This window comes from Paraphaeosphaeria sporulosa (assembly GCF_001642045.1).
Source record: "Paraphaeosphaeria sporulosa strain AP3s5-JAC2a unplaced genomic scaffold CC84scaffold_2, whole genome shotgun sequence".
Classification (NCBI taxonomy): Eukaryota; Fungi; Ascomycota; class Dothideomycetes; order Pleosporales; family Didymosphaeriaceae; genus Paraphaeosphaeria; species Paraphaeosphaeria sporulosa.
In genome coordinates this window covers 1,385,330-1,397,347 of record NW_017253361.1, presented here as the reverse complement: position 1 = coordinate 1,397,347, position 12,018 = coordinate 1,385,330, and the positions used below count along the sequence as shown (strand labels likewise).

The following is a 12,018-nucleotide window of genomic DNA, read 5'->3' as shown; positions in this document are numbered from 1 at the left end:
AGACGTGGAGGAGCCGTTTCTTCATGTCCTCGCCGCTGAGAAGTATTGTTCACCATCCCGGCTTACTCTGCATCAAAATGCAGTCGTCTACCTCTTGACCAGCACAAGCTCCGGTGCCTTGGAACTCCCAAAAGCTATTCGAGTCTTTGATCTACAATTCATCCAGACCTCAAACTACCTATGATAGCCTGACCTTTGCAATGCGGGGATGTATTCCATTGCAACCTCCACGTTAGGTATCCAATCTGCTACAACCCAGGGACCCTTGAACCGAGGCACTGTGTACCTTCAACGCCATGAGCGCGACTGGTCCGATAAGCCCACCGCCTTGCGATCAAACAATTCGCCCAGTGCGGCTGTGGCGATGATTCCATGGATCTTCTGGTATGGCGAATCTTCGTCGCTACCACATACGAGGGACATTTTGAGCGCTGGGCTGACGTATTGGTCCCGAGTAGTGATCTCGTCAAGTGAGCCCGGCGAGAACTTTAAAGGCAAGGTCTGAAGACAGTGTGCGAGATTGTGATGACTTAATGGGTGTTGTGTGGCGTACCAAGAGAGCTGAGTCTTGCAATTGAGAATCATGAGTTGCAGAGCCTTCGCGATGGTCTGCGATCGGAAGCCTGGACAAGATGCGCGTTCGACAGAATGGACTTGTTGAGAATACGGGCTCGATAATCCACGAAGAGTGGCACAAAAGGCTCGCCGAGCCAAGTCATGTGTGTTATGGTATCTTCGTTAGTCTTGCTCGACGACCTGCACCCGCAATCCTCTGACCTTATGGAAGATGTTGCATGGGAGTGCGCTTATTTCCTATCGGATATCAGAGCCGTTGTCGAGATGCGGTGGATCCACGACTGGTTCTTGGAGGAGACATGAGCATCGACACCTGCAGCCGAGGAGCATCGTGCGTGCCACCAATGGGGAAAAGCAGGCAATACGGCTGGAGGTCCGGAGCCACACGCTTTCATTACACGACGTCTGGTCAGGACACAGAAAAGCTCTGCACTTTTCTGCACGTCTCTGCACGTCTTACCTAATAAGGTGTCCTTTACATCGGCAGAAAAAGGCCATAGGCACAGGATCATACTACAGCCTCATGGACGGCAAGTTTGACATCGACTAATTTGCGTCACTCGACGAACGGGCTTTAGGTTGGCCCTACGGCTACGCGTTAAAGGATGCCGTAGAGCTAGGTTCATGAGGGTGGTTATGAGTATCTCAGGAAACAGAGTATGCTAGTTGAGCCGGAAACATTGCAGCATGGGAATTACTCGAAATCCGGTTCAGAGACCAAGTCGGACGGCAGTGAGGTGGTGGATGGCGACTTAGATTCCAGGAATGCCAGGAAGAGGGATCAAGAAATGACAGAATTATTTGTTCCCGGCACTACGATCTGAGGTTATGTTGAGAACATGGTAGTTCTATCTACTCGGGTAATCATTGGAGGTCGCACGCGACTGTGAGATGCTGAGCGTCCGTCAAGGCAGGTATGCAGCCCATCAAACTTTCGTGGAAAGGCAATAGCTTTTCGTACTCCCTTGATAGGATTGTGATGAACAATGAGAAGAACTAGAGGGTTGCAATTCCCAACCGGAAGAACTGCTGTGACCTTAGACGACGGTGTTCACCAGGAATTGGTGCTTGTCACAATTCACTCAGAGCTCCATTCTTCACACTGTAGACTAAATTTGAATCATCATGAACTCTCGCATTTCCGTGCCAGTTGACAGCGGACGCCAAAGAGTTCTAGCCCAAGGCCCATGTCGGACAGCCTCATTGAAGGGCTAGGATTTTTGTTCGCGGAAATGATGGTCAGATCAGAGTGCCGAGTGAAATATCTAGAGTACACCCTGCGTTTACCGTACTGTTATCTTCAACGTCTGCATGACACCTGTTCTATAATGTACAGCTTGGGCCTCTTCGTGTGTGTTGTGGAAAATTCACGTTGCGAGAGAACCTTCAACGGCTATTGTGCTTATGTTGGATAGATGCAAGTAGACCATGAGCATAAAATTGGCATTGTTGCTCATCGTCTGGATCTATCCGCATAACGTCGCGGAACCACTTCACAAGAGCGGATGAGGCATCGAAAAAAGCACACCATAAGTCCATACTACGGTGGTCCATTGCGCAGCGCCCAAGCGTTGCAGTAAACGTAATCCCTAAGTCTTGGACTTGGAAGATGACCAACGACCCTCCGACCCTATCATCAGCTCCATAAGACTCTCCACTAACTGCTACCCAGTCTGAATATTGTCCGTCGTTTTTCTATATCATGTACAAGGAAAGGTCAGTCGTGGCGATGCTCTTCCTCCCCGGCACTTGGCCAAGACTCTTGCGAGACGGCCAAGTGACTGGAGAAGGTGATGTAGTGGGCGCGCCACTTGAGACTATCTTCGGGAATGACTTAAGACTCTCATCAATGCGCTCATGATGTTGGAGTTATTCAACCTGCAGTCTTTAGTTATGGGGAGAAGCAGACCAATTAGATTTGACGCACGATATGATCCTGAGGAGCCAGGAGTCTGGTCTGAACTTGGTGAAGATCCTTGATAGTATGAATATTGTCCTTGGCTTGGGTACGTTCCCCTGCTCTGTGGAGTCTGAGGGGCCGCCTGTCCATGGGGGTAGTACTGTTGCGTCGGCTGGGTGTATGGATATTGTACTGGCTGCGCTTGGGTCCCGTAGCCTTGCGTTTGTCCTTGCCCATACGAAGTCTGCGGTACCTGTGAATAAGATTGTCCATGTGAAGTCGAGGAGCCTGTGGTCCCTGCTGCAGTTCCACCGTGTCCATATTGTGGTGTACCCTGCGCAGACGAAGTGCTAGCTGAGGGTTGTACGGGTCGAGTCTGTGGCTGCACTGGCGGCGGCGACTGTGGGTGCGTTCGCGTTTGCGGTTCAGATGGGATGGTCGCTCTATCACTGTTGTCAGCGCATTTGCACGAGATGTCAATTTCATGGGTTACTCTAACCTTCCCCAGACGTATCGCACTACCCTACCGTCTGCCTAGAGTTAGCGGTCATCACATGAGGCAACACTCGCCCCGTACCTGGCCCGTAAACTGCCTTGTAGTAGTCTCCATGCTCATCACTCCATATCCACTCACTGTCTGGCATTTTAGAGGGTCAGAGCTTCCAATATCAAGACCAGTACAGATCGGAAAGCTGAACTTGTGGCCGCACGGGTCGAATACTCATCGGCCTTGTCAGTCAACGAGGCTAGAAGGTGGAGTGGGAGGGACAAGCGCCGCGAGTCGGCGAGGCAAGAGGCGGACATAGGGAACGTGCATGGCATGGGTAGCAATCACATGACAGTAGCCGCAGCCAGCACCTTGCTGCCTGACATGTCCCGATCTACTGCAGATTGACGTACATACTGGCGCATGCAAGGAAACCTCATATAGCTAGGCGCCCCCGCGATAAATCAAGCTGACCTGATGCTCTAGATTTTCGCTTAAACAGACATCAGTACGAGTCTTGTGGGGGTGTGCGTTGCGATGTTGCTGCTGTGATTTGCAATGCCATGGCATCGATCGCAGGAAAAGACTAGGCAAAACATGTGTCGAAGTGGCCATGAGCCAATGTTGATGGCGTCCAGTACTTGGGCGACCTCATATTGGGCGCCTGCTCGTATATTTTTGATCCAATGACAGACGACTGTGGCCCCCCCTCTTTATGGCGATTTGTCAAAACGGAAGGTGGGGTGTGCTCTTCGCATCATCCCTGCAAATCGTCTGGGACTAAAAAGAGCATCCACAGCATGGCCGAAAGTGATCAGAGCAGGACTCAAGTCGTTGATAGTCCTAAATCCAAGCCATTTGCGTAAAACGGCTTCAACGTACAACATCACCTCAGTAGATCAGAGCTCAGAAACTTGGTGACACATCGAAAAGGCTGATCCACAAAGCCGAATCCATATGTAGGAGTATATCACCTTGAGGTTGCAATATGTGGGCTGATTCGCACTCAACCTTTGGTACCGACATTGATGGTACTGTAGCAATGCGAGATTCACGGACAGGTGTTAACAAAGGCTTGAGAAGAACCCCTACACCTACCGGTATGAGCGCATGGCACAACGGAGTGGAATTCTGGTCCCATTGTTCATATGTCACCAGCTTCTGATAGTGAATGACCCCGAAACGTCGTAAAAGAAAATACAAAGAGTGTGATTGTGAAAAAGCTATATACAAAAAGCGGCCCATCGACATCCACTACATCAAATTACTTCGGCTACGAAAGAGTAGGTAGAGCGCCGGTGGTCAGCGTCTCTGTCTACTCCTGTAGTAGGTCAACATCGATGTCGTGAACGTGATCGACCTGCACATTGGAGCGGACTACGTAACGAGCAACAAAGTGCCAGCACTCTCCTACTTTGTGCCATCGAGTATGGAGGGGATCAGCCCATTGTAGAGTAAAGAATATGGTCGCGGTCAGTTGAGGCACCAAGAACGAAAGCATGCAGGTCCCCAGGCGAACTTGGCTCCCAACAAGCGACGCATAAGCAATCGAAATGTTCCAATGGGCGTTCCCCATTTCAAAGTGAGTATTTCGGCCTGGGATGAGCGAGATAAGGAGGACTTTGACGCGAGGTTGTCTCCCAGTACTAGGGCATCTTCGTCAGGAGGAGTACTGATTGGAGGTAAAGGCGGCGTTCCGCATAGAGACTGTGGATGATCTAATAGATCATCATCGGGGGGTGTCGTAATGGGAGGCAAGTTGGGACCAGGATTCGCAGGGACCGTAGTCGCAGATGCTCTCTCTATGGTCGAGATGCCAAAGATGGTCAGGTTGTGAAAGTCGGCTGTGGTATGCACAACACGTAGAGCGACAGGGGTTTTCGTCGGAGGGATTACTGTAGTGCAAACAGTACGTAAGCTCTCAAGTAGAGAAATCGACCAATGCACTGCCGTGGCAGCCGCGCACAGGTGGGTTTCTCCAGATGGAAGCGGTAAAGCGGGATGGTAAGAGTGCAGTTCCACGTCGACGGCAGCGCGCGACGACAGATGTGACACATTTGCGTGTAGTGCAGCCACATTGTGAATGCGAATAGTTTGTGACACGAGTTCCGTCACTGACCATCCCGAAATGTGTTTTGGTGATGCATGGATGTGTGTGACGGAGGAGTCGCCTTGGGGGCGGGATTCGTTATGCAACGGAAGCAGCGGAGCCCTTGACATCAACGATGAGTCGTCCGGCGGAATGGGTTCGATAAGGCGTGTGGTTTGTTTTGTCCTCAGCAACGCACCGGCGTGGTCTCCATGGCCGATCAGGCGCTCTTCCCAAGTGAGGCGGTCGTACAGACTTGGGCTATTGGCGAACTGGAATAAAGATGTTAATTACACTCTCTAATCTCTACCCTACAGGAAAACGCATGTCGTTTTACTGTACCTTCTCTTGGTCGATCATCTCCAGTCGTGTGGCAACACTCGTCGCTACTGAACGATACGATAGAAAGAGGACAGAGCAGCATTCGAGCACACTTGATAACCTGCCAGGCAGCCGCTTACCTCATCCTGACGCCTCCAATATTTCGTATCCGTTCCCTGTCCGCCAAGCGATGGAATGCGGCGTGTCACGGGATCAAGTGATCTCAGAAGTGTGGGGGGAAAATCGACAGCGATTGGGCGATGGAGATGCATGAACCTGCACAGGGGCACACAACACGGCATCTCACGCTATGACCTCCTTAAGCCCACTGCCCCGCTTAGTGCGTTCCACACCTCTTCAATCACCGCTTGCTCAGGTGCAGCCTTAGCTTCGTCACTCAGCCTTCTCCCGCTGGCGGCTCTTCCTAGTCAGATACCCAGTGGTGTTTTCCTTCCGCTTCATTATTGTGGATCAGCGCATTCATGGTGACTTGAAATAGACACGAGGCACGTTTCGCCGCGAGTGCATCCATAGTCTAAGGCCGGCGAGCTCCACGTAGACGGCTTCTTCCCATGCCCTAAGACGCAATGGACGACCACGAATGGACATGGTCTGAGAAGTTTCAGGACTATTACAGGTGGCAACTGAGAAATGTTCCCGGTATAACTTGAGACCTTCAATCAACCGTTGTTCCTAAGCTAAACGGTCGCAGGGAAAGCACGTTATGATCTTAAATGGGGACGGTAGGTGCGATCGTCTGGATCGCGAAGACCATACTCGCTGAACATTACTAGGAGCCTAATCAGTCGTGACGAACAGAGTCCTAGTTCTGTTAATACCTCTCTGCCCCCTTCTACGGCTGAACAGAGCGATAATGCCCGAAACGCAATCGTACCCGGTACAAATAACAGCACTCTCCCATACCAACTATCAAGCGTGAACTTTCCGAGTATTTCAGAGGTCCAGGATCAGTACCAACCTCCAGAATTCATCCAGCTCGACCCAACCTTTCGAGGGAATAATTCGTCGCCATCGTTTTCGTACCAGCGATTGGCTAGGCCCTTAGGCTCGGAGGATACATTGTCCACCACAGGGCCGGGCATAAACACACCTACTACGAGTGCGGACACTTCAAGTACGTGTGCCAGCATGAATTTAGAAGGTGCGACTGACATGACCAGGGCTTTCTTATTCCACGCCTGGAAGTGAACAAGGCACAGGCCGGTATGATGACGATACGGTGCGCACAGCGTCCCCTGACCAAGATATGACATCCCGCCTTGGCACACTCAGCTTAACACATGAAACCGGTATGCTTGGGTAGCTATATTTTACGACGCTTCACTGACTACATCCAGGTTTCGAGACGATACGCAATCCTAGAGCTTACTTTAAGAAAGGCAGGGTATTCAAAGTCAGTTGGCCAGAACCAAGGGGTGAAATGGGTCCGAGTACCAGCCTTTCTGCCGTATCGATTCGTGCCGATACTCCAACGCAACTGTCCCTACCACAAACACACGGTGCATTGGATAGCACATCTGTGTTAGATGGCATGTCGGGTGGTACAACCCTTCATGTAAAGACCCGAATGTTTGTAGTCATACGGCAGAGGGCCCAACATTGTCTCTGCCTACCGATATACACGTACTCGCAACAGGGCACATCAAAGGCTGGCGTAAAGCCAGAAGACCATGCACCACTCATCAAAGAGAACACGGAGCTTATATTGCATCCAGAAGAGCAGGGGAGCAAACTTCAAAGACCAATCGTTCTGATATTGGAGGACACTACATTACAGTGGAGTCCACTTTCCCGAATCAACATCTCAAAGGTTCAGAGCGTGGAGTATAATCTTAAGGTGAAGACAGTAGGACGAATATCACCCGATTGCTTATCAGACCTGGAGACGATGTTCCGGGACGCTATCGGGCTGAGCGAGGACTGAAACATGTATTCAGTCGGTAAAATTGCCTTGATGCAATTGATGGGGCTGGGTCCAAGAATGTACCAGCGAACAACTCGTCATGGTTACAGTCAGGACATCCACCTGAGTGTTCGAGGATTTAGGGATGAAGTTCGATTACATTGCATGGAGTCTGCTTCAAGAAATACGTTTAATTCACAAACTGGACCGAGAGGATCTGCTTTCGGTTTCGCCACATTGCTTCTTGTAAAGCTGGAACCGTTGAGGTAGCTGCTAGCTAGAATGCTCGTCAAAGACGAGGTTCTGAAGTGTCCTTGGGGGCCTTGGAATCAAGATATCACGTCGTGCACTTCACCATTCAAGAGGTACAGTTTTTACATCAAGCCAAAATGTTCCCTTGACAAGCGTACGAGTGACTAGTTGACAACCGAGCGAAAGTCCCAGCCCACTGAGGCTGAGATTATGGCTGAATCTTCCCTTTCTACTAGGCTGTGAAATGGATCTACCACGTGCCATACTCGACCGGTGACTGTACTGCTTGCTTTTCAAGCCATTTTCGCCGATGCATCGTTCCCTGCTGTTGTGCATATGCACTCGTTGCTGGCGCACCGTCATTGGTGGCCTGCGCATGTGAGAGGCATTGTACAGCCTTGGAGGGCGTGTCGCGTACGCATACGCCCTGCGAAATCTGCCCACCTCACCGGTCGGCTTTGATATAATCATCATGGACTCGCTGCCTCCATTTTCTAAATTTCACCCATTGGAAATGGCCGAGGCTGTCGCTGTGGTTGGTGCTGTCGCCGCGTTTTCGCAGCTTGCAAAATATGGTGTAGGGTTAGCCAAGTACATTTTGGAATGTCCATCCGAGCTTCACTCCATGCCAGCGACAATAGAGGACTTGATCGAGCATCTGAATTGGCATCGCAACATTATTGAATCATTCTTACTGAAGGAACACAGTGGGGCAAGAACGCCAGGTGTACAACAACTCATCAGCAGAAGCCTACGCATCACTTTATCTTTACAACAGTTGCTCACACCTCTGTTATCCAATCAGAGTGATTCAGGAGTTAAAAAGCTACGTAGAGTGTTTTCGTATCAGAAGAGGATCAGAAAGATCACTAAATACCGAGCTGAGTTAGAGAGCTGCGAAAGACGTCTCACTCTGCATTTCTCCGCGTAAGCATCATATTCATGGGCGGTCTCATGTCTGACCCGATACAGGGTAACTTACCAGAACACCTACAAAGATGTGGGGCGCATAGTAAGTGAACCGGAAATGAGGCGACCCTCGGCCACTTCGATTGGCTCATAGGTTTTAGACATCTTCGTCCACACCTCCCCGAGGAACAGCCGTGATACCCGGGATTTTGGTAGGCCTACCTCCACGCACTGCAGTCATTGGAAGAGACTCAACTCTGAATATGGTGACCCGCACGCTAGTCGCCCCAGGAAACAAAGCATGCATTGTCGGTCCCAGAGGCATTGGGTCAGTCATCCCAGGCTCAAACCTGTGACTAAAAGCGATCTTTGGACATTTTTGGTTTATTACTAAAGTTCCGTGAGTAGAAAATCCGAAACAGCTAAAGAATGTGCATATCGTATCCACGATCTGTACCCGGAGATCATTATCATATGGATTCAGGGATGCGACCAGTTAGCTGTACAAGCGACCTACGACAGAATTTTCCGCGAGAAGACGGAACCACAATATGTAGATCATCAGGAAATGACATTACAAAACCTCGTGGAGAAACTCGACACAGGTTTTGACGGACGATGGGTGCTGATCATCGACGACATAGCTTCGCGAGCCAATGGCCAACCGGTCTTACGGCGGCTTGCATCAACGCCAATCATAAACGGATCCATACTGTTCACAATGTGTAACAGGTATGATGCTGCCATTCTGGTGAACGACAACTTTATCTTCACGCTGGATCCCATGACAGTCGAAGAAGCCACGCAACTCCTCGGACTTGAGCTGGAAGGCGTATTCCTACCGGACGAGGGAATCAATGATTTGGTTCAACATCTAGAGTTTGTTCCTTCAGCTATCATAAAGGCTGCAGGATTCATGAGAATGTACAACCTATCCACAGTTCAATATTTGGAATATCTCAGGCGACAAGAGGATCATGTCTCCAATCTCCACTTGCAAAACAACTTAGGCCTTCCTGGCACATGTGCCCTGATAGGGACTGATATGCTATCTGCTGTGTCGATGAAGACCCTGTACGAGAAAGATGGAGATACAGGACAACTTCTAGCCATTATGGCTTGCCTCGGCAACACGCGGATCCCGCTTACCTTATTCGACGCAAGCTATTGGCCGAGAGACCTCACAAGATCTCTGATAGTCTTGAGAGATTCATTCCTGATTTCAGTTAGTGACAGCGATGACACTATCACCGTCCCCAGATTGGTTCGTCTCAGTGTCCGAGCTTTCGTGCGTCGACATCAAGCATCTGCAAGATTTGCAGCGCTTGCACTACAGCTCATATCGGAGAAATTTCCGGAAACAGGGAAGCAGCACGCGATGTTGAGAGAATGCAGGCTTCTGCTACCGCATGCATTGACCATTCTACAGGAATATGCATCGCAATGGACCACCTGCGATGCTAAGCATCGTCAAGCCCAAACCGGCGTCACCCCTTCCCAGCAACTATCGCCATGGGACTTCTTAGCACCACTTGCTTTGCGTGTGTCACACTTCCTCCGTATAGTGGGACAATATGCAAATGCATTTCAACTCGCAGGGCAAGCGATACAGTGGCTTTTCAACGGCTACAATATCCATGCCTCCGCTGCAGAAGCTTTCTTATGCGAATCAAACATTGCCACGATTAGCCACTATCTCGGACGCCCGATTATCTTTGCATGTCGAGTTGAGCAGCTATTCAGATCTCAGACGGTCCTATTGAATTCCCATAAACCGTTGACGATACGAGCTCTGCGAAGTAAGGGGTTGGCATTGCAAGCGCAAGGTCACCACGGGCAAGCCGAGGGATATCACCGAAGAGCTATAGCCATCTGCAACTCTATCTACGGACCAAGACACGTCAAGCTGCTAGACGAGAATCACGGCCTCGCTCTCTCCTTTCTCGGTCAAGGTCGCGCACAAGAGGCTCTGTGTACTCTCTATGAAATTTACACCGCCATGGAGGCCTCACTTGGGCTGTCGAATCCAAAGACCCTCTCCGTGCTTGCAAACATCGGGTGCGCACTGCAGCATTTGTCCCGCTGGACCGAAGCTTACGAAGTGATGACACGCGCCTTGTCGGGTCGGAAAGCAGTTCTCGGCGAAGACCATCCACACACGATACAGAGTCGAGCAAACCTGGCGCAGATCTACGTCGCAAACGAAGACATGGCTGGCGCAGAAAAGATCACGAGGGAGACACTTCGGATACACGTGGCCAAGCTGGGCGAGGATCACCACCTTTCACTGCACATTCTGAATAATCTTGGTTATCTGTTATTGGGCCAAGAAATCTACAGTGAGGCGGCTGAAACGTTGCATACTGTAGCCACGAAGAGAGAAATTGTGCTTGGAGCGCAACATTGCGATACTTTGGCCTCGATGTTTTACGCATCGGAGGCATATTGGAAGATGTCGAGATTCGACGAGGCATTGTATCTCGGTCGTAAGGTTTTGGAGGGGAGAAGAAGCCTGAGCCATGGAGAACCTAGTCTGGGAGAAATTGAGAATCGTTTGGCCGAAATCGAAGGAGACCGTTGGCTTGGGCTGGAACGATGCAAGGCCTAGAATCTCTTGAGTGTTGACTTTATCATTTTCGTCTCTGTACTTTGGAACGCCGTTTTCCTGTCCTATGTCTTATATTACTTCATATGCTTGATATCTCTGTAACATCTCGATTGAGCAAGCCAACAAGGGCATTCCTCTGAACTTGCCATCTGAACCATGTGAAGCGATCACGTTGAGTTTGCCTGAGAAATATGCAGCAAATTCCATCGTGAACGCAAGCTTATCAAGTTCAGCTATATGAATAAAATCATCACCGCCAGCTCCGACATCCATTACGCACTCTTCATTTCTCTCAAGACCGCTCACAAAGCCATCAAGACATCCGCTCGAACCTTGACCGAGCCTGTACTTACCCAGCACCCGAGTGCACGCGCGATTGCGCCACTACCATGCCTCCCACTAACGTAAGTCTACATCAACGCGTGCAATGCCGCACCACAAAAATATATCTACACGAAACTAACTCCCAACAGGACGATCCACAAGCCCTTCCCCTCAACGTAGGTCCACATCCAACGCCAGCCAAAGACTTGCATCACCACAAACCTAACTCCGATCAGGATGACGCACGAACCGATCCTGACATCATTCACCGAGACCCTGCCTTGGAAAACCCACATCCTCAATTCGGTCAGCATTCCCGCTATTCCGCTCGAACATACCTAACACTTGGCTGCGACATAGTTATCCTCTTCATCATCGCAACAGCAGTCATGTACCTCTTCTTCCAAGTAGTCGAGTTTCTGAGTTACAACGATGCAGATGTGAACCCAAAATACGGTAAGAAGGACTTCGCGTTTGTCTTGGCTGTTGTGTATTTGGTCCTTGGGAGATGAACAAGGGGTGCGCGGTGATTTGGTAGATAAAAACTTGGTGATAGATTCAGCGGTGTGGTGAAGGACGGGATTGAAAGTCAGGGCTGGAGGCTTCTAATTGTCAAGGTTGGGATATG

At 50.2% G+C, this 12,018-nt stretch overlaps 4 protein-coding genes across 4 annotated transcripts; 2 read left to right on the top strand and 2 right to left on the bottom strand.

Annotated features, from left to right (window-relative positions):
• Window positions 1-2,309: 2,309 nt before the first annotated feature.
• CC84DRAFT_451051 (uncharacterized protein) lies at window positions 2,310-3,041 on the bottom strand. The gene has a single exon (XM_018186316.1). The coding sequence runs from the start codon at window positions 2,960-2,962 to the stop codon at window positions 2,489-2,491; it is 474 nt and encodes a 157-aa protein (XP_018040060.1). The 5' UTR covers window positions 2,963-3,041; the 3' UTR covers window positions 2,310-2,488.
• A 1,043-nt stretch (window positions 3,042-4,084) lies between these two features.
• On the bottom strand, window positions 4,085-5,438 carry CC84DRAFT_1160798 (uncharacterized protein). The gene is made up of 2 exons (XM_018177583.1): window positions 5,395-5,438; window positions 4,085-5,324 (listed from the first exon to the last, which is right to left on the bottom strand). Exons 1-2 carry the CDS (start codon window positions 5,410-5,412, stop codon window positions 4,437-4,439), a joined length of 906 nt encoding a protein of 301 aa, XP_018040059.1. The 5' UTR covers window positions 5,413-5,438; the 3' UTR covers window positions 4,085-4,436.
• A 300-nt stretch (window positions 5,439-5,738) lies between these two features.
• Window positions 5,739-7,695, top strand: CC84DRAFT_1137555 (uncharacterized protein). Its single transcript, XM_018176152.1, has 5 exons — window positions 5,739-6,033; window positions 6,086-6,116; window positions 6,168-6,508; window positions 6,555-6,683; window positions 6,732-7,695. The coding sequence occupies exons 1-5, from the start codon at window positions 5,961-5,963 to the stop codon at window positions 7,316-7,318; spliced, it is 1,161 nt and encodes a 386-aa protein (XP_018040058.1). The 5' UTR covers window positions 5,739-5,960; the 3' UTR covers window positions 7,319-7,695.
• Window positions 7,696-8,491: 796 nt separating this feature from the next.
• CC84DRAFT_1202356 (uncharacterized protein) lies at window positions 8,492-11,960 on the top strand (the record flags this gene model as incomplete). The annotated part of the gene is made up of 5 exons (XM_018181768.1): window positions 8,492-8,561; window positions 8,696-8,786; window positions 8,867-10,944; window positions 11,364-11,470; window positions 11,540-11,960. 5 exons carry the CDS (start codon window positions 8,492-8,494, stop codon window positions 11,900-11,902), a joined length of 2,709 nt encoding a protein of 902 aa, XP_018040057.1. The 3' UTR covers window positions 11,903-11,960.
• Window positions 11,961-12,018: the final 58 nt, after the last annotated feature.

Bases quoted from the DNA above. Each gene is read 5' to 3' on its own strand.
- CC84DRAFT_451051 (XM_018186316.1), bottom strand. From the start codon at position 2,962: ATGAAATTGACATCTCGTGCAAATGCGCTGACAACAGTGATAGAGCGA.
- CC84DRAFT_1137555 (XM_018176152.1), top strand. From the start codon at position 5,961: ATGGACGACCACGAATGGACATGGTCTGAGAAGTTTCAGGACTATTAC. The intron at 6,117-6,167 runs GTAGGTGCGATC...GAACATTACTAG, and splicing joins TATGATCTTAAATGGGGACG to GAGCCTAATCAGTCGTGACG. The intron at 6,509-6,554 runs GTACGTGTGCCA...TGACATGACCAG, and splicing joins TACGAGTGCGGACACTTCAA to GGCTTTCTTATTCCACGCCT.